The sequence below is a fragment of the Pseudophryne corroboree genome, chromosome 6 (assembly GCF_028390025.1).
Source record: "Pseudophryne corroboree isolate aPseCor3 chromosome 6, aPseCor3.hap2, whole genome shotgun sequence".
Lineage (NCBI taxonomy): Eukaryota > Metazoa > Chordata > Amphibia > Anura > Myobatrachidae > Pseudophryne > Pseudophryne corroboree.
In genome coordinates, this window is record NC_086449.1 from 590,743,540 (window position 1) to 590,764,725 (window position 21,186).

Sequence of the window (21,186 nt, forward strand, 5' to 3'; positions counted from 1 at the left end):
CAACAGCATGTGAAATTGATTGTCAATCAGTGTTGCTTCCTAAGTGGACAGTTTGATTTCACAGAAGTGTGATTGACTTGGAGTTACATTGTGTTGTTTAAGTGTTCCCTTTATTTTTTTGAGCAGTGTATATAAGACCCTGATGCACTTAGCCCCTGTCAGGGTACAGAATATAGGGATAGCAATATGTGTAAGATACACGGAATAGGAACCACACAGCAGCTATTGGAACCAGGGCAGGTTCTTGCCCTTTTGGCGTCCCGGGCGGGAAATAGGGGCATGGCTTCATACAGGGGGCGTGGTCAGTTACGTAGAGTAGCGCCGCTGAAAAAAAAAAAAAATGAATACTTACTATCCCCGCTCCCGACCGCTGCAGACCTCCGCCGGCGCCGCTCCTCTCCTCGGATCTGGCATAGACAGACACTAGAGGTCAATTATGACCCCTAGAGTCTGTGTCAGTCCCACAATGCTGTGCAGTGTGCGATGACATCATCGCGCACCGCACAGCAAAGGTCCTCTCCACGAAGGGAAACTAGACACGTAGCGTCTAGTTCCCTTCACAGCGGGGAACCAGCGAGGCACACAGCGGGCGGCACAGCAGTAGCGGATCTTGCCATGGTGCGCCCTCCGAAAGGCGGCGCCCCAGGCAAAAGTCCTGCTTGCCCGTGGCAAGATCCGCTACTGTTTGGAACACACAGTCACATGTACAATGCAGAAATTATTACAGACAACAATAAAACTGCACTGGACTAGCAATGCTAAGTAAAGCTATGTTTGTATACAGATATAACAATGCACAGTAAATACTGGATGCATATCACAGGATACTTGTACTAAATATTCCTGTAGTTATGCACTTGTTCTTAACTAACACTGTCTAAACGACATGTAGAATACTTAAGTGTACTGTAAATGCACAGCGCTGATGAGGCAGGCGACTTTACAGAGGAGACAATGCCCAGCAGTCCCAGAATCAGCGCAGCTCTGTGTAATGGTGCCCAAACGCTGACAGGGAGTGAGGGAGAGAGATGCAGCTCCAGGGCGGGAACATCTGCTGTAGATGGCGCCTGGGGCTGGGGGAGGGCTGCAGGTCAGAGCCTTATCCCCTTCGCTGGACTTCACCACCGGGTACTATGGAGCCTGTACTAAATGGATTTTAGTAAATCTGACCTGTGCTCCTTGCCCTAGTGGCTATAGTGGGGTCCCTGCAAGGCCACAGTGTCCACGCCAGCAGCACGGTCCGTCTCCGGAGACCGTGACCGGATCGCGATTTCGGCGGGTCCCGCCTGGGGGACCCTCTTACCTCCTCCCTATCGTGCGGCCACACGATCCAGGAGAGCAGCGGCGGTATGTGTGCCTGAGGAGACCGGAGCGCCTCCACTGTAAGTACCCAGCAACCTAGGTGCGGGAGTATACAGCGCCGCTAGAGGAGGTGAGGGAGCCGCTGCACGATATGTCAGTATGACATATAGCACCAAGTGCCTATGCTGCGGCCCTTGCAGTCTTCTTTCCTGTCAGAAAAGCTCTTTTTAAGGCTTCCTAGTGCAGCCCTCCCTGTTAGCTGCCTGCACTGCAGGCACCAACTTACAAACTGAGCTCCAGTGCCTGGAGGCGGGGATATAGAGGAGGCGGTACAGTGCATCCTGGGAACAGTCAAAGCTTTAGCCTGTTGGTGCCTTGGATCAAGATCCAACTCTACACCCCAAAGTTATTCTCTGTGGAATACCAGTGTACCCCGATGCAGAAAACAGTACATGGTTGTGTATGTGAAGTAATATAGGAGTATACTGTTGCATAAGTGGAATAATAATACTAGTATATGGTTGCCTGTATATAGGAGTATATGGTTCTATATGTGGAATAATATAGTAATATACATTTTCATATGAAGTAATAGATCAGTATATTGTTATATAATGGAGTAATATAGTGGATTTAGGAGTAGCCTCATAATACATTACACTAGACAACACACAGTTTGTGCTTGGTTTATTAGGACAACTTTCAGCAATTTAATAAAAGACAAAGTGGTGAAGCTATCCCATGTTTCTGCAACATATGACCAAGTTACCCCCTTCCTTACGTGTAGCAGGCTCTTACCTTGCCACACCAAGTATAACTATTACCAGATGCTGTAGGAGCCATTATCATGTGGCCTTACACTGGGCTATACTGGCCTTACACTGGGCTATTAGACCCAGACATATTTGTTATTATTTATGAGGTGGGTTTGGGGTGCGATTTTCCCTGTGTTGGTATGGCTGGGCTGCTTCAGGTTGGCACACCCTAACACTTTATTAACACTTATGTTTTTCCCTGTCACATTGTATATATTTTTGTATTATTTTAATCACACCTCACTTATATAGCACTTATGTGCTTCTTATTAACCCTTACTAATTTTCACCTGTGTGCTGCCCTGGGGTAGCCGGCCTGTGCCGACATGACGGGGTCCTGCACGCCGGACCCACACCTAGTATTAGGGACCCCCAGTGACAGAGACGCCTTGCCGTTTGGCCTGGGGGCTTAACCCTATATCTGCAGATATACGCAACTAAGATCTCCGTATTATCTGATTATTATGTAGTGTTATTTCTCACTCAGTGTGCATTAGGGATAGCAAAATGTTTTTCTCTTACCCAGAATTACCCCTCCCTTTTAGCACCTGAGTGACATCACAATCTGATTGAGCAGCTTGCCAACTAATGTGCATTGTAACGCAAAGTTTGTGCTTGGTTTATTAGGACAACTTTCTGCAATTTAATAAAAGTAAGACAAAGTGGTGAAGCTATCCCATGTTTCTGCAACATATGAGCAAGTTACCCCCTTCCGTACATGAAGCAGGCTCTCACCTTGCCACACCAAGTATAACTATTATCAGCATTAAAAATAGTTATATCTTGCATGTTACGGGGTCTATTTACTAAGCCTTGGATGAAGTTAAAGTCGCTGGAGATAAAGTACCAGCCAATCGGCTCCTGACATGCCACAGGCTGTGTTTGAAAAATAACAGTTAGGAGTCGATTGGTTGGTACTTTATCTCCAGCGACTTTATCTCCATCCAAGGCTTAGTAAATAGACCCCTTAATAACATAAAACTTACCAACTGCGTTGTATATATGTTTTCTTTCAGAGAAGGAGACCAGTGTATCCTGCAGCTCATTGTCTAGTTGTGTATTTGCCTCCTTCTTACTGTTAATTTGACTCCCCAAGTCCTTAATCATTTTTTTTAAGCGCTTGACAGTTTTCTCATGTTGCTGCAAGACAGGAGACAATGAAAGCAATAGACAAAACACATAACTGTTCCAAACTATTTTTTAAAGACCGTTCACCTACAGAGTTTCACCATAAGTGCAGTAAAACCTGTTTTGCTTTGCCAATAGCTTTTATCTTCTCTATTCCCCATCACTATTGGCACTCGTCAGGCCTGACCCTTGTCATCCCTTTTCAGAAAAGATCAAGCTCACAGATGCCAGTCAGGTCCTGTCATCACCATCTTCGAGATCTCTCTGACTCCGGGTAGTAATTGAACAATATGCTAGTCTCATCTATTACTGGTTAAATACTGTTACAAGTGAAGCCCTCCCATTGAATGTTCCACCAAGACTAATGGAGGTCCTCCACAGGTCTGTTAAATATACTCGGCATTCAAATGGCCTGCAGTATACATACAAATCAGTGCTTTGACTAAAGCTGATTTTTGGGTACGTTATCTCTCTCCAATTTATCTTGGTTCACTTTAACTCTCTCCAACCTTTGCTAAATACCCCCTTGATGTTTCATTAGGTCTCGTGTGTAAATCGTCTTGTGACGATTAAAGAAAGTGCTGTTGTTGCTGATTAATATATTATACCAGTTATACCTAGAGTACTGACGGTTTCCTTCCTCAATAAGCTTTGTGTGCTGATGAAGGATTATATTTTAGAAAATTGTATCTCTATCCAAATTAGAGGGAGAACTGGCATTTCCTAATTTAGAATTCTATCAATCTGCATGTTTGTTGCACCAGGCTAGGGACTGGTTCTCCCTGGGTGGACATTACAATTCTCCCTGGGTGGACATTATGATTAGCCTACAGTAGTTGGCTATTCCCACTTAAGGACATAGTTGTGCTTCCTTTCTGTATCCTTGCTTTTGTTTGAACTAATTAAATACTAATTATGAAAAAAATCTTGTTTTAGTCAGTGTGTTAATAGAATTACCAGGAAGGCTATTCTTCTTTTACAGGGGCTGCTTTGTTTTGACCCATTGAACTAGCAATGCCACTGGCAATGTACATGTGTGGATCTGGAGTACTCAGCAGAGGATGTCTAGGTGAAGACTAGGGGATCCGGTCTCTAGGTCGACAGTAACTAGGTTGACACTATCTAGGTCAACCACTATTGGTCGACAGTAACCAGGTCGACAGGGTTTCTAGGTCGACAGGGTCTCTCGGTTTACATGTTTTAGGTCGACAGTTCAAAAGGTCGACATGAGTTTTTCACAATTTTTTTCTTTTTTTGAACCTTTTCATACATAACGATCCAAGTGGACTACAATTGTGAACGGTAACCTCTGCCAAGCGCAGCGAGGCACCTTGTGAGGGGACATGGTGCACTAACTGAGGTTCCCGGTCACTCTACGAAGAAAACGTCACACAAAAAAAAACATTTTAAAAAATCACGTCGACCTTTTGACCCGTCGACCTAGCACATGTCGACCTAGAGACTCTGTCGACGTAGTTACTGTCGACCAATAGTGGTCGACCTAGACACTGTTGACCTAGTTACTATCTACCTTCCATACCACACCCGAAGACTAGATGTACAAATGTACTGCACACTTCCAACAGCAGATTAACTGCTAACAGAAAATAAGAACATGTAAAACAAAAATTGTTCTAACCAGGTTAAATACATTTTCAAAAGATAAACAGTGTTAAGTGACAGCTTCTATATTGGTAAAGTGAATAACTAGAAATAGTAAAAGAAACAGTGCCAGTCAACATCTTTAGCTGAAGACTGGTAGACTGGGTTCTAGGTGTTACAATGCAGATGTATAAGATATTCCTTGTTTTACTAATCAAAACCGACTGGAACCTCTTTTCAGCCCTGGCATACGTGTGCGCGCGCACGTGTGACGCAAAAGGGGCACACGGATACTGCAAATGGGGGCGTGCTGCGATTCAGGGTGTGTGGACTAGCGGCACACCTCCATATTGCTTAGCAACGGGGCACTACGGGCAGCCTTCCCGACTCTCTGTTGACAGGACCGGCCCACCAGCCCATCGGCCCTTCTAGCATTTGCCAGAAGTGCCAGATAGGCAGTTAGGCCCTGGCTGCCATAAACTAATGCCTGAAAGTGCCTTAAACAGCATTTTAGGTTTCTTTTGGGCTTAAATCAATCCTGGCATTTTAAAACATTAATGTCACATTTAAATACTGTTATATACAAAGTGATCTGTTGTGTGGGTGTATGCCACCAGTACAGTAGACTGTTTTTCATCCTTTTACTCATTTCCACTGAGCATTTGTGAGAACGAGCCCTGAATCTATAGCGGACCCCATAAATTCAGTGGCACACCCTCCTGCCAGTGCATCATTTCAGCTTTTGTCGGATGATTAGTAATTTAATACTTATGTTTGTAAACATACTTTTTCTTGAACGCTGATGGTGTCTTCTAGGACCAGTATCTGATTAGACAAACGCTTGTCATAATTTGATTCATTCAGAAACTGTGAAAACACAAAGTTAGAGTTATTGGTTGACTGAATGAAGACTGTAAAAGACAATTTTGTAACATAATTTCCTGGTTCACTCTATGAAAGAGGTTCCCACACTGTGTGCCGTGGCTCCCTGGCGTGCCTCGGGACACTTGCAGGGGTGCCCTGGGTTGGTGGTCCAGGACCAATTAAAATTATTCATGGTCAATATAATAGGCAAAACCAGTGCTGGTGGCTGCCAGTCATAACATATGTGGCCAAACAGAAGCAAATCTTGTCCCTCACCACACAACTGGCCCTAAGGATGACATATAAACACAATCTACTTAATGTAATATTTATTTCTAAATTTCTCAATAAGAAATTTTTGGCCTAGGGGTGCCGTGAAAAAAAATCTGATATTCTAGGGCGCCGTAATTCAAAAAAGTTTGGAAACCACTGATCTATGACATTAAGTTGTACAAAACATGATAGTTCTTGATATCAATAGCAATAACCAAATGTAAGCTAGGGCACCTGTTATATGAATGGCTTTGTAAATTATTCTACAACACAGGCCCTCATTCCGAGTTATTCGCTCGTTGCCGATTCTCGCAACGGAGCGATTAAGGCAAAAATGTGCATGCGCATGGTACGCAGCGTGCATGCGCTAAGTAATTTAGCACAAAACTTAGTAGATTTACTCATGTCCGAACGAAGAATTTTCATTGTTAAAGTGATCGCAGTGTGATTGACAGGAAGTGGGTGTTTCTGGGCGGAAACTGACCGTTTTCTGGGAGTGTGCGGAAAAACGCAGGTGTGCCAGGATAAAACGCAGGAGTGGCTGGGGAAACGGGGGAGTGGCTGGCCGAACGCTGGGCGTGTTTGTGACGTCAAACCAGGAACGAAACGGGCTGAGCTGATCGCAGTGTAGGAGTAAGTCTCGAGCTACTCAAAAACTGCTAAGAATTATTTATTTGCAATTCTGCTACTCTTTCGTTCGCAATTCTGCTAAGCTAAGATACACTCCCAGAGGGCGGCGGCCTAGCGTGTGCAATGCTGCTAAAAGCAGCTAGCGAGCGAACAACTCGGAATGAGGGCCACTGTGTTGTAAGGAGCAGTGCTGTTATTTTATTTCAGTGCTAGTCTCATGGATGTACGATCTATTCAAGTTTGATTCTCTCAATCAATCAAAATTGCTAGGACTCAAAGGGCTAAGTACATGAATTCTTTGTCCCAAATCTCTAATGTATAAAGCAGCAATTTTTAGCGATTTCCATTCATTTAAAATCGTTGGATTTGACTTCCGGTTCCGGCCTCATGGAGTACTGAGCTCCGTTTTGAGCTCCGCTCACTGCTCCCCACCAAATATCATTTTCACGGCTTTTAAAGCCTCGTTTTGACTCCGGAGTGTCCCGCAGTGCCCCAGCTACCTATCCTGCAGCAAATGGATAAGTTTCTGGCCCCGATGACGGCGCACCCCCAGCCGGACTCACAGCAGCAGCCGCAGCCTCCACGCCAGGAGAAGCGACGTGCTGCAGGGACGATGACGGCGGACACCGCTGGTGATAGCGCTCCCCCCCTCCACAAAAAGTCTGCAGCTGAGGGATCTGCTTCTGGGGGCCAAGTAAGTGCCGGTAATGAAACCCCTGTGACTTACACAGATGTAGTGGCAGCCATAACAGCCACCATGACACCACTCCTCTCCAAGGCTGTAGCTGACATCACCAGCCAACTTCAACACCTAACACACAGAGTCTCTAAAACAGAACAGCAAATCACTGTAGTCTCCCATGACGTCGAGGGCTTGCAGCATACAGTAAAACGCCTCACTAATGACAATTACCAGCTATGGAACAAGATTGACGACATTGAGAACAGATCGCGTCGTAATAACATTAGGCTGGTCGGTCTGCCCGAATCTGTCAAGGGACCGGCACTGGCCCATTTTGTCCGCAACACCCTCCCCTCGCTCCTAGGCATAGAGTCAGTTTGCCAGGACATGGTTATAGAGAGGGTACACAGGGTGGGCCCGACACCGACCCCTAACAGACCGAGACCCCGCGTTACTCTGTTCCGCTGCCTCAACTATTTACATAAGATGGAGATCTGGTCGGCCTCTCGCAAGGCCAAAACCCTGTCGTGGGAGGGACATAAACTGCACATATTCCAGGATTATTCGGCAGAGCTGTCGCGCGCCAGAAAAGGTTTTTCCCCTGTATGCTCTAGACTGGAGGCAGAAGGACGCAAATTCGGCCTGTTATACCCGGCGAGGCTCCGCATCTACGAGGGTTCCTCATTCAAGGACTTCTCCAACCCCCCGGATGCATTGGCATATCTTCAGGAGCTGTCCCAGGCGAAAGAAGCCGACATCACTGATTCCACAGAATGACGTTTTATGGCCCTAACCTAGTTATACTATGCTTTGACTTTTTAAATGAAAAGCATCTACATTGCCGTTAGCTGCATATGCAGATTAAGTTCTAAGAATTATGATATGTTTATATGTTCATTTATATACCATATGGTGTACTGCGGGGACCTCCTGGTCACCCTTATATATTTAGTTGCACACTGGGGAGCAGGGACGGATCTACCCCTCCCTGCCGGATGTATTTCTTGTTTTGCACACTGTTATTATTCAACTATTGCGGAAGTGCGGCACCAGACTCTAACATCTGGTTGCCCTCTCTCATGTATGCTCTTCCCCTTTTTCCCTGTATCCCTCCCCCTATTTCTGCTGACACCCTTTACCCCCCTTTCCATTTCAGCACTACTCTAAGTTCTGTGAAATGGTTGGATGCTGCAATAATGCATAATACGCTCATGCTGAAGGCTGCTACCCTTGACCCTCTATGTTTTAAACCATTTTTCCTGTTTCTCCCTGTTTCCAGGAGGGATGCCTGATCTCCGCTACGCTACATGGAATGTTGGAGGTATAAACTCCCCAGCGAAAAGGAGAAAACTCCTGATATATTTACAAAAAAGCGGCGTTGACGTGGCATTCCTCCAGGAAACTCACCTGACCCCATCTGAAACATTAAAGCTGGGAATATTAGGCTGGTCCGTATTGGCATTCTCCTCCTACAGCTCCAGAGCCCGTGGTGTAGCCATCCTGGTGCGCCGATCTCTACCATTTGAAATACACAACATCACTGCAGACGACTCAGGTAGATTTGTAATAGTATCTGTAGATCTGTTGGGCAAAAAATTTATTCTAGCTAACATATATGCACCCCCCCCTTACTCCAAGTCCTACCTCCGACAACTAATTGCCCTCCTGACTCCTTTCATGAGAGATAATCTCATCATTGGAGGAGATTTTAACTTGATCTCTTCTCCACTCCTAGACAAATCCTCAACACGTAAGATCCAGCACACTACACTCCCCAAAATAGGCATCCCCTTTTTCTCATCCACTCTACAGGTTATTGACCTCTGGCGAGCCCTAAATCCAACAGAAAGGGAATACACCTGTCTCTCAGCGGCGCACGGCTCTCTCTCCCGCATTGACTACTTCTTTATCTCCCATACTCTCTTTCCTCAAGTCACTCAATGCACCATTGCCCCCATTTCCCTCTCTGATCACGCCCTGGTTACCTTTACTGCCCATTTCCCTGATGACAGAGACACCACCAAACTATGGAGATTCCCCTCCAGATTCTGCAAGTCTCTCACTTTCAAGTCCTTCTTGGAGGCTGCCTGGGACGACTATTGCACCAACAACTCTGAACACATTAATTCCGATCCATTTCTGTTCTGGATGTCGGCAAAAGCAGTACTCAGAGGTGCAATTTTTTCTTTTACCGCAGCTTCCAACAAGAAATACTCGGCTCAATACATATCACTACAAGACGCCTTATCCCAATCTTTTCAGATATATAAATCATCCCCCTCACCAAACACAAAACAGGCATACCTGACATCCAAAACCCACTTTGATGAATTCCTATCGGAAATGGGCGACAGGTATCTGTTCTCAGTTCATCATAAATTTCACAAGTTTGGCAATAAAACGGGACGGTTACTCTCCAATTTACTAAAGGGCACTTATTCCCCAGCGATCGTGCACCCCCTTCGCACCACACAAGGTACTCTAACCTCTACGAACAAACAGATAGCCCAGATTATGCATACTTTCTACTCACAGCTTTATACGTCAAAAGGACCAAACGTGCCTCCACAATTAATAAAACCCCAGTCCAACACCCTCTCTCACCCTCCGGAGCCCACTCACCCTCCAACCCCTTCAGGGACACACCAGTCCTCCCCCTCCTTTTGGGAGGCTCTCCCTTACCCTGTCCTATCGACAGAAATAGCTTCTCAACTTCTATCCCCAATCACTCTAACTGAAGTCCGCCTGGCAATAGGGCAATTGAAACCTCATAAGGCCCCAGGCCCGGATGGCTATACTGGGGAATTTTATAAACTCCTCCAACACAAATTTGATTACATCTTAGTCGAGGTTTTCAATTCCTTGTTGCTAGGGAAGACACCCCCTCCACATTTCAACTCAGCCATCCTTAAATTACTCCCCAAACCTGGAAGGGATTTGTCGCTTCCTGGCTCTTATCGCCCAATATCCCTGCTGAACCTGGATTACAAGCTGTTTACAAAAATTTTAGCTGACCGTCTAAAACTCACACTCCCCCACACCATACACCCGGATCAGACCGGCTTCATAGTCGGCAGACATTCAGTGGTCAATGTGAGAAAGGTGATAGCAGCATTGCACTCCCGTCAACCAGATTCACCTAATTTGGACTCTGCCATCCTCTCTCTAGACGCAGAAAAAGCCTTCGACCTAGTCGAATGGCCACATCTTTATGCTACCCTACACCGATTTGGCTACCCGGATCCCTTTATCAAAGCTATCAGTACCCTCTATTCATCCCCAGCCACCCAAATATCCTGCAACGGCTTCCTCTCAAACCCCTTCTCTATTGGGAAAGGCACAAGACAAGGCTGCCCCCTATCCCCTCTCCTATTCGCCATTGCCCTAGAGCCCTTAGCCATTGCCCTCAGACTCTCTACCTCTTACACCGGTATATTTGTTGGTAAAACTGAACTTAAGGTCGCCCTATTTGCAGACGACATGCTCTTATTTATATCCAACCCACTTTCGTCTATCCCCGAAATTTTACGCCTAATCTCGGACTTTGGTGCAATAGCAGGCTACAAGATTAATGCTGAAAAATCAGAACTACTTCCTCTAAATATTACCCCCTCCTTGCTCACCACACTTACGCAAACCACTACCTTCACGATCACTCAGTCACACTTTAAATACCTGGGAATAAACATTCCACGAGACAACACACGTATCTATGAGCTAAATTTTTCCACGGTTATCTCTGCTGTCCTCACCAAACTTGAGGGCTGGGCTACTCTTCCCCTATCTATGTTGGGACGGATCGCAGTCCTTAAATCAGTAATCTTCCCAAAAATCTTTTATATCATGCAGTCTCTCCCAGTAGGCCTCAGAGACCTGGACAACACCAAGCTGCGCAGAGCCATGACCCGTTTTATCTGGCAAGGAAAAAAGCCTAAAATAGCTTTTGCGAAGCTGGTGATGGACAGGTCGGAAGGAGGGTTTGGAGTCCCAGACTTTATATCGTATTCCCTTTCAATTTTCATGCGATATGCCTCAGACTGGCTACTGGGTAAGAGCACTTATACAGACCTTACACTAGACACTGACGCCTTTAGCCCATTCTCCCCTGGCGCTCTTCTACACACAAAAAAGGCCCTGATCCCATCCTCCATCTTGGAACACCCTCTATTCAGGGACACCTACTTTAGCTGGGTGAAAATTCATAAGAAATTGAAACTAGACCATACCACCTCTACATATATACCTCTCTGGGGGAATCCATCCTTCCCTCCTTCTCTTCACAACACTCTATTTCTCCAATGGCGGGAGAGGGGGCTGTGCTCCGCTTCACAGGTTTTCGACCCAGGTGGACACATTACACAATTTGAAACGCTGAGAGACAGATATTCTCTACCCTCCTCCCACTTCTTCATGTTTCTTCAAATGAGACACTACCTCACATCACTCAATCTCAGCACCTCTTCTACAACTCACCTATCCCCACTAGCAAAAGTCATGAAGCAATGGGAGACTAAACCCTATAAAATTAAACAGTTATATACTCATTTAGTGAACATTCCCTCCACAACATATCTCCCAAAACTAGTTGCCGCATGGCAATCAGAGGTTTCAGACATCACCTCCTACGAACATTTGCTAAGCCACCACCAGCGCACCCTATCCATTTTGAACTCCGCATACCTTCAGGAAGTACATCTTAAAACCATACATAGGGCATACTTGCCACCTTATAATCAGGATGCCGACAACCCCTCCAACCCCAACAAATGCCCTAAATGCAAAGGGGCTAAAGCCACATTCTACCACTGTCTCTGGAGTTGTACTAGGATCCAGCGCTTTTGGAACAAAGTAATGGGATTCATTAATACCAAATTCCACATCTCCCTAAGGCCTGACCCGAGGGCATGTCTTTGTATGAATTTTTCCACGTGGAACTCCATTCCTGGGGTTAAGTCATTGTATCCTATGTTTACCATGCTATTTACAATCGCAAAAAAGATGATCCTGAAGCGCTGGGTTGTTAGATCCATCCCCTCTCTATCTGAAGTTTTAAAAGTTATGTTGACATATATTTATTTTGACCGCAAGACCACTGTTATCACAGGTTATTCCGGCCTTGCGGGGTTTCACAAGAAATGGAGTCCATATCTGTCCACACTTGATCAGGACACCCAAGCACAGATAACTTCAGTTTTTGAGAATCCCCTCTGGAAGATGTCTAAAGGAATCACTAGATGATGCCGTTTATAGGATTGTACTATACCTCTGTTCTAAATAACAACTTTTCATTCTCCCTTCTTCCCCTCCTTGGTTACACCCCTGGCATATCGCCTTTCTAGCTTCCATGCCATACCTACCCACATACCTTCTTTTTCTTTCTCTTTACACTCTCACTCTCAATATATTTACCTCTAACTCTATATGTCGGCCTTCACTCTATGAACATTAATGTCGAATGTTGTAGCATCCCCCCTCTTACCCGACATCCCGGGCTCACGCCTGGGAGACACCCTACTCAAGTAGGTATACATCAATTGTTAGTGCTCTGACTCTACCTACCCCCCCCCCCCCCCCCTCTCACCTCGCTCTTCTCCTCCCTACCCTTCTAAACCCCTTACCCCAAATTCTCTCTCTAAGACTCGATGTTATTTGTTAACTTTTTGCCTCAAACTGTCTGGTTCTCACCTACGATAGCCTACAACTACATAACACCACTATTCGCAGAGATCCAATACCCTGAGACAATAGGCTGTTAAGTTGTACTTACCTCAACGCTCTTGTATTTTTGATTGTCGATTGTGTTGTTACATTTGCACTCGAAAAACTTAATAAAAACCAGTTTTGCAAAAAAAAAAAAATCGTTGGATTTACAAACACATTTAAAAAATCTCCCATTAATTTCAGTATATGAGTGTTACATGTCGAAACTTCACTGAAATGAAAGGGCACATTGCAATGAATCAGCGGTAACAGAACTATGCATTCTCATGTGTTCCATGTGCTGCCTGGTGTCCACAGATACCATCAATGGATTTTCATTACATCAATAGAGAAACAGAAATGTTTAATTGAGTGATTAATTCATGGGCTTTGTGCCTATTCTGCAAATTGAAAGCTCCAACTGCAATTATAATAATGAATTAGTAGGTTATTGAACATAATTAAGATCCATTTACAAGAGTATAATAAATAAGATCTGATGCCCTTATGTAATAGAATTGCTCCAGTTCCTACAACTAGCAGGCTATCAAAATAACCTGTAGATTTAAAGCTGCAATAATTTAAAAGGCAAAACTTTAAATTATTGCCCTCTGAATTTACTGGATAAAGTGCCAGAATTGCACCAATTCCGGCAACTCACAGACTTTACATAAGAGCCTGAATCTGTACTGATGATGAAAAACGTTAGTACTGGTGCATTCTGGGAACATAGAAATACAAACAAAAATGCAGAATCATTTGGAAAACACCTGGCACCTCCATCATGAGGGTAAAGCAAGTCATTGGCGCTTTAAGCTGCTAGATTTAAAGGGACAGTGTTATTAACCACTTAACTAATGTTTTTTTATTTTTTTTAAATACACATATTTTTTTTAAATACAAGATTCCATAAAAATAGCAATTTTTATGGTATGCTATACTGTGCATGAGCTTGATCTTATCGGTGGCCCCGTATTGATATTCTTGATTGATATGGGATCCCCATAATCCAAAAGATTCATATTTGAAAAAAAACAGGAAAAAAAACAATAGTCCGAAAATCGATAGTATCATGATCAACAGTCTGATGAATGGAAGATAATGATGGATGCATGTTTCATTGATGGATGCATGTTTCATTGATGGATGCATGTTTCCATGTCCCTGGTAGCTACTCCACTCTGTAGCTGCTGGATATTCACACATGAGGGGGCAGCGCTGGAATCATTTACTGGCGGCTGCTCTTCTCTGCAGCCACCAGGTATTCACACTGGGAAGTCAACACTGGAATGATTTACATTCCCCGCCAGCTACAGAGAGGTGCCACCAGCAGCCCGACCACTGCAACCAGCACTGATTGGGACACACTGGGAGAGCAGCCAAGGATGGAGAGGGGATTGGAGGTCCCTCTGAGATTGGCGGCTGCAAGAAGATCAAGTACAAAACCAGGAGTGTTTTGTATTTAATATTACGTACCCAGCTGAAACCACTGGACATGCAATGGCTTTGAAAAGCACCGCTTAGAAAATGTACCCCTTCCCGCCTCACCAGTTTCCAACTGTCATCAAAGTTTTCCTTAATTAGCAAATTTGGCTACTAATAGAAAAGTACACATGTAGGGCTTTCCACATTTTTTTCAACACACTCATTAATTAGTAGAAATTGGATATCAATAATGAGATTCAACGTGCGATAGGAGAAAGGAAGTAGGGAAGAGGTCAGGGAAAGAGTGGTAGACTTTGGCGTCATAAGTGTAGTGGAGGTACTTTGCACCACAGGAGACGAGAGGTGAGAAAGGGGCTGAGAATGGACCCTTGTGGGACTCCAGCATGTAAGAGAGTGATAGGAGTGGAGGAGGAGCTGGTGGCTTATAAAGGGGAGTGGTTCATAGATGCAGAAGAGGTATCTCAGTCGGGTACCCTGATCCGTGTATGCACACTAAACAACATTATGCTCGAAGTTACAAATATTAGGAAAACCTCATACTATCTGCATTTCTTTTGTAACACGAAGCATCATAATATCCTTGGATTTCTTTTTCAGGTCTTCCATCTCCATTTGTATTTTCTGATGTTCCCACTGAAGTTGGAAGATTCCTTTCCGGAAATCTTTGCTTTCCACCATGCTTGCAATTTTCTGTTCTCCCAGTCCCTGCACATGGAGGTAAAGCAACAGAGAGCAATGATATATTCGCTATATGTGACATATAGGCATACATACTCCATGACCTACTGTATATCAGTGGTAACAGTCAAGGCTACAAATATTATACACAGCAATAAAAATACATTATATTCATCTATTGGTTACTTAAAAAATTAGGGATAAAGAAGGATGTTCTAAAAGTGAAACTGGATACTTTCAGTGCACATTTTATTATGAAGACAATAGAGCAATTTACACAATGAACACTCATAATAATTAAATAAAAAACAAAAGAAGACAGTTTTGGTGCTACTTTTACTCTGTATTAGGGGCCTGAGCAATAGTCAGTATCAAGGGCCTAATTCAGACCTGATCGCAGCTGCAAAATTGTTCTCTAATGGGCAAAACCATGTTTACTGCAGGTGGCGCAGATATAACATGTGCAGCGAGAGCTAGATTTGGGTGGGTTATTTTGTTTCTGTGCAGGGTAGATACTGTCTGCTTTATTATTACACTGTAATTTAGATTTTAGTTTGAACACACCTCACCCAAATCTAACTCTCTCTGCACGTGTTATATCTGCTCCACCTGCACTGCACATGGTTTTGCCCATTAGCGAACAATTTTGCTGCTGCGATCAGGTCTGAATTAGGCCCTTGGTACTGACTATTGCTCAGCACTGTGTTCTGTATTATGCAGAACATTCCACTGGATGTGTTTCTGTATGGGAATTTTTAAATAAAGAATAAAAAACAAACAAAAAACCCCAAAGTTATCTTATTTTGGGTTATTTGCCTGAATATAACATCAAATAACATTATTAGCGTTTCATTTATTTATTTATTGATTGATTTTACTTAAGCCCAAAATGGGGGATTTAATGCTCAACATGAATGTATACAGTAATGTGTGCCATAAGTCCCACACTTTTGGTCTTTAAATAAAATCATACCTACTTTCTGGCTGCCCCTGCTTCAAGGTACAGAGGGCTGATCTTGTTTCTGGCACTAATTTTAAGGGGGACGATTTAAATATTTTTTTCGGTGCCCATCAGAGCAATTCAATTGTTGCTCTGATCAGGCACCCATTACTTTAAATGCACCCAAATGGATGGGGTTTAGCTGCAAATAGCGGGTAATCCCATCTAAAGTCCTAGCTAGGGCACCCAAATTCCTGTTGGGGCACCTAAACCACGGACTTTGCTCACATTTCTTCTTGCCGCCTAATTGCCGGTAGTGATAAGAAATTCTCCTTCGTGACGTATAAACGGAGCAACAATTGAATTGCTTTGTTTTGCGCCCCCTAGTGGTACCCGCGGGAGGAAACAATTGAAGCGCCCTCTAAAATATGTAAAATGATACAAATAAAAGTGCCTGTAATGTGTACTAGTGAGTACCATTAGAAAAAAAATCACTGCTGTCATCTAACACAATGTGTCATTAACAGCTGTTAATATGAATCAAACGAATTGTTGTTTACCCGTATAGCGTTATTTAAGTCTTCTATCACACTCCTATGGAGAAGTATGGCATCTGCATAATTAGGGATTAAATCAGCACTCTCCACTTCCACTTGCCCTTGTTTAAGTATGAATTGGACAGTCAAATCCAGCTGAAACTTCATTTTCTCGTTGCGCAATCTAAAACAATAAAAAAAGATTCCAGAGATGTATGAATGAATAGCTAATATTACACACTATAAAAACTTTAATGCCTTGGCAAATCATTACTCACTATAGTGGATTGTGCAATGAAAATAGAAAGGTTCCCAAGTGAAATACTGCATGTAGCATAAACATACGATATCTTGCATAGAGTCATGCCAAATATGAAAGTGCAGAAATATAGTGATGTGTAGAAACAAGTGTAGGCCTATCTAAAGTATACATGACTTTCAGTATCGTTAGCTTCAGTAAGGAAATCTGACAAAGTGGCATCTAGTTTGATAAACACTGTTATGTATAAACAAAATGAATGTGATAGTTACATGTTGAGTTCTTGAATAATATTCTCAATGTCCTGCCGTGTTCTCTCATCTTCTTCTATTCTCTTATTTAGAAATTCCTGCATTTCAGCCAGGACAAGGGCCTTACGCTTCACCTAAACAGGCAGAAAGTTTGTTGGACACAATATATCATCTATATAACATTTAAACTTTGTTAATTTAGATTTAAAAACAAAAACATTGATGTACATTTAGACAATGTATTATAGAAATTCTGAGCTCATATGAACAAAATATAATTTTTACCTGGTTCAGTAATATCACCAATTTCCCTTTTAATCTCAACAATTTAAATCAATGAAGACCTGGGGGTTATGGTTCAGAGATTCCAAAACTGGAAGATTTCTGCAAGTACATTTATAGCGGCGGTCAGTTATAAGGCTGAAAGAGACTTATATCTGATTTCCACTTTAAATTTAGTGCTGAAATACCACAGGTTTCATAAAATCAGAAACTATTACATAACCCCCTAAGGTCAAGCTAAATGGGCTGCTGCCTTTTTTAATGTTAACAATTATTATTTATTTATTTATTATCAGTTTCTTATATAGCACAGCATATTCCGTTGCGCTTTACAATTAGAACAACAGTTATAGAACAAAACAGGGCAAAGACAGACATAGCGGTAGGAAGGCCCTGCTCGCAAGCTTACAATCTATAGGGAAATAGGTATTGATACACAAGGATAGATGCAACCTGTTACATAATGTTTCCCCAGATTGCTAGCTTCTTAGTGGGTTGTATGATATGATCACCCAGCAATGTTGGAAGACAAAATGTGAGGTTATGGGGACTGTGCAGAGGGAATGTAACTGGATAGGGAAGCATTGAAGGTTATGTGTGTGGGTCAGGAATTTGGTAGGCTTGTCTGAAGAGATGAGTTTTCAGGGATGGTTTAAAGGTTTGGAGACTAGTGGAGAGTCTTATTGTGTGTGGGAGGACATTCCACAGAGTGGGTGATGCCCGGGTAAAGTTCTGTAATATTGAGTGGGAACAGGTAATACATCTGGATGAGAGACGCAGATCTTGTGCAGAGCGGAGGGGTCTGGTAGGGAGATATTTTGAGATGAGTGAGGAGATGTATGATGGTGCAGTTTGGGTAATAGCCTTGTATGTAAGTAAAAGTATTTTATATTTGACACGGTAGAATACCGGTAACCAATGGAGGGACTGACAGAGCGGATCAGCAGACGAAGAACGTCTGGCGAGGAAGATTAGCCTCGCAGCTGCATTTAAAATGGATTGAAGTGGTGAGAGCCTATGTTTGGGAAGACCAGTAAGGAGACTATTACAATAATCAATGCGGGAGATGATGAGTGCATGGATCAGAGTTTTTGCAGTGTCTTGTGTAAGATAAGGGCGTATTTTGGATATGTTTTTAAGGTGCATGTAACATGATTTAGAGACAGATTGAATGTGTGGAACAAACGACAGTTCAGAGTCAAGGATGACACCTAGGCAGCGAGCTTGTGGGGTAGGGTGGATAGTTGCATTGTCAACAGTTATGGCAATATCAGGTTGGTAACTACCCTTAGCTGGTGGGAAAATAATTAATTCTGTTTTGGAAATGTTGAGTTTGAGATGGCGAGATGACATCCAAGATGAAATGGCAGACAGGCATCCAGTGACACGAGCCAATACAGATGGTGATAAATCTGGGGAGGATAAGTAGATTTGAGTATCATCAGCGTACAAATGATACTGAAATCCAAAGGAGCTGATTAGTTTACCAAGAGAGGAGGTATAGATTGAGAAAAGCAGAGGACCTAAGACTGAGCCTTGCGGTACTCCAACTGATAGAGGTAGAGAAGAGGAGGTAGCATCAGAGAAGTGAACACTGAAAGATCGATTAGATAGGTAGGATGAGAACCAAGTAAGGGCTGTGTCCTGAAGACCTAGGGACTCTAGTGTTTGTATGAGAAGAGAAAGGTCAACAGTGTCAAAAGCAGCAGAGAGATCTAGAAGAATAAGTAGTGTGTAATGGCCTTTTGATCTAGCAGTGACCAGATCATTCACTACTTTGGTCAGTGCCGTCTCCGTGGAGTGTTGGGCACGAAAGCCTGACTGAAGTGGGTCCAGTAAGTTGTGGGAGTTAAGAAAGTGTGTAAGGCGAGTGTAGGCAAGTCTCTCAAGTAGCTTGGAGGGACTGGGTAGCTGAGAAATGGGACGGTAGTTAGAGAGTGTGTTTGGGTCAGAGTTGTGTATTTTCAGAATGGGAGTAATCACTGCATGTTTAAACAGAGATGGAAAGATGCAAGTAGAGAGAGAGAGATTACAGATTTTAGCTAAGGTTGGGATAAGCACAGGAGACAAACTTTTGCTGACCTGTGAGGGTATAGGATCAAGAGGAGAGGTAGTGGAGTAGGAGGATGAAAATAAGATTTTACTTACCGATAAATCTATTTCTCGGAGTCCGTAGTGGATGCTGGGGTTCCTGAAAGGACCATGGGGAATAGCGGCTCCGCAGGAGACAGGGCACAAAAAGTAAAGCTTTTTCCGATCAGGTGGTGTGCACTGGCTCCTCCCCCTATGACCCTCCTCCAGACTCCAGTTAGGTACTGTGCCCGGACGAGCGTACACAATAAGGGAGGATTTTGAATCCCGGGTAAGACTCATACCAGCCACACCAATCACACCGTACAACTTGTGATCTAAACCCAGTTAACAGTATGATAACAGCGGAGCCTCTGAAAGATGGCTTCCTTCAACAATAACCCGAATTAGTTAACAATAACTATGTACAATTTATGCAGATAATCCGCACTTGGGATGGGCGCCCAGCATCCACTACGGACTCCGAGAAATAGATTTATCGGTAAGTAAAATCTTATTTTCTCTATCGTCCTAGTGGATGCTGGGGTTCCTGAAAGGACCATGGGGATTATACCAAAGCTCCCAAACGGGCGGGAGAGTGCGGATGACTCTGCAGCACCGAATGAGAGAACTCCAGGTCCTCCTTAGCCAGAGTATCAAATTTGTAAAATTTTACAAACGTGTTCTCCCCTGACCACGTAGCTGCTCGGCAAAGTTGTAATGCCGAGACCCCTCGGGCAGCCGCCCAAGATGAGCCCACCTTCCTTGTGGAGTGGGCCTTTACAGATTTAGGCTGTGGCAGGCCTGCCACAGAATGTGCAAGTTGGATTGTGCTACAGATCCAACGAGCAATCGTCTGCTTAGACGCAGGAGCACCCATCTTGTTGGGTGCATACAATATAAACAACGAGTCAGATTTTCTGACTCCAGCTGTCCTTGCAATATATATTTTTAATGCTCTGACAACGTCCAGTAACTTGGAGTCCTCCAAGTCACTTGTAGCCGCAGGCACTACAATAGGCTGGTTCAGATGAAATGCTGACACCACCTTAGGGAGAAAATGCGGACGAGTCCGCAGTTCTGCCCTGTCCAAATGGAAAATCAGATATGGGCTTTTGTAAGATAAAGCTGCCAATTCTGACACTCTCCTGGCAGAAGCCAGGGCTAGAAGCATGGTCACTTTCCATGTGAGATATTTCAAATCCACCTTTTTTAGTGGTTCAAACCAATGAGATTTTAGGAAGTTCAAAACCACATTGAGATCCCACGGTGCCACTGGAGGCACCACAGGAGGCTGTATATGCAGCACTCCCTTAACAAAGGTCTGGACTTCAGGGACTGAAGCCAATTCTTTTTGAAAGAAAATCGACAGGGCCGAAATTTGAACCTTAATAGATCCCAATTTGAGACCCATTGACAATCCTGATTGCAGGAAATGTAGGAATCGACCCAGTTGAAATTCCTCCGTCGGAGCACTCCGATCTTCGCACCACGCAACATATTTTCGCCAAATTCGGTGATAATGTTGCACGGTTACTTCCTTCCTTGCTTTAATCAAAGTAGGAATGACTTCTTCCGGCATGCCTTTTTCCTTTAGGATCCGGCGTTCAACCGCCATGCCGTCAAACGCAGCCGCGGTAAGTCTTGAAACAGACAGGGACCCTGCTGAAGCAAGTCCCTCCTTAGAGGTAGAGGCCACGGATCTTCCGTGATCATCTCTTGAAGTTC

At 43.8% G+C, this 21,186-nt stretch overlaps 1 protein-coding gene across 2 annotated transcripts in view; it reads right to left on the minus strand.

The window, feature by feature from the left end:
• The window catches only part of CFAP43 (cilia and flagella associated protein 43), a 265,732-nt gene that overhangs the window by 13,613 nt on the left and 230,933 nt on the right, over positions 1-21,186 (minus strand). For both annotated transcript variants that reach the window (XM_063927999.1, XM_063927998.1), the window contains 5 exons: positions 17,128-17,240; positions 16,621-16,780; positions 14,983-15,147; positions 5,634-5,714; positions 3,104-3,257 (listed from right to left, as the gene is read on the minus strand). In XM_063927999.1, coding sequence (XP_063784069.1) covers positions 3,104-3,257; positions 5,634-5,714; positions 14,983-15,147; positions 16,621-16,780; positions 17,128-17,240 — 673 coding nt within the window. The remainder of the gene's footprint in view (positions 1-3,103; positions 3,258-5,633; positions 5,715-14,982; positions 15,148-16,620; positions 16,781-17,127; positions 17,241-21,186) is intronic.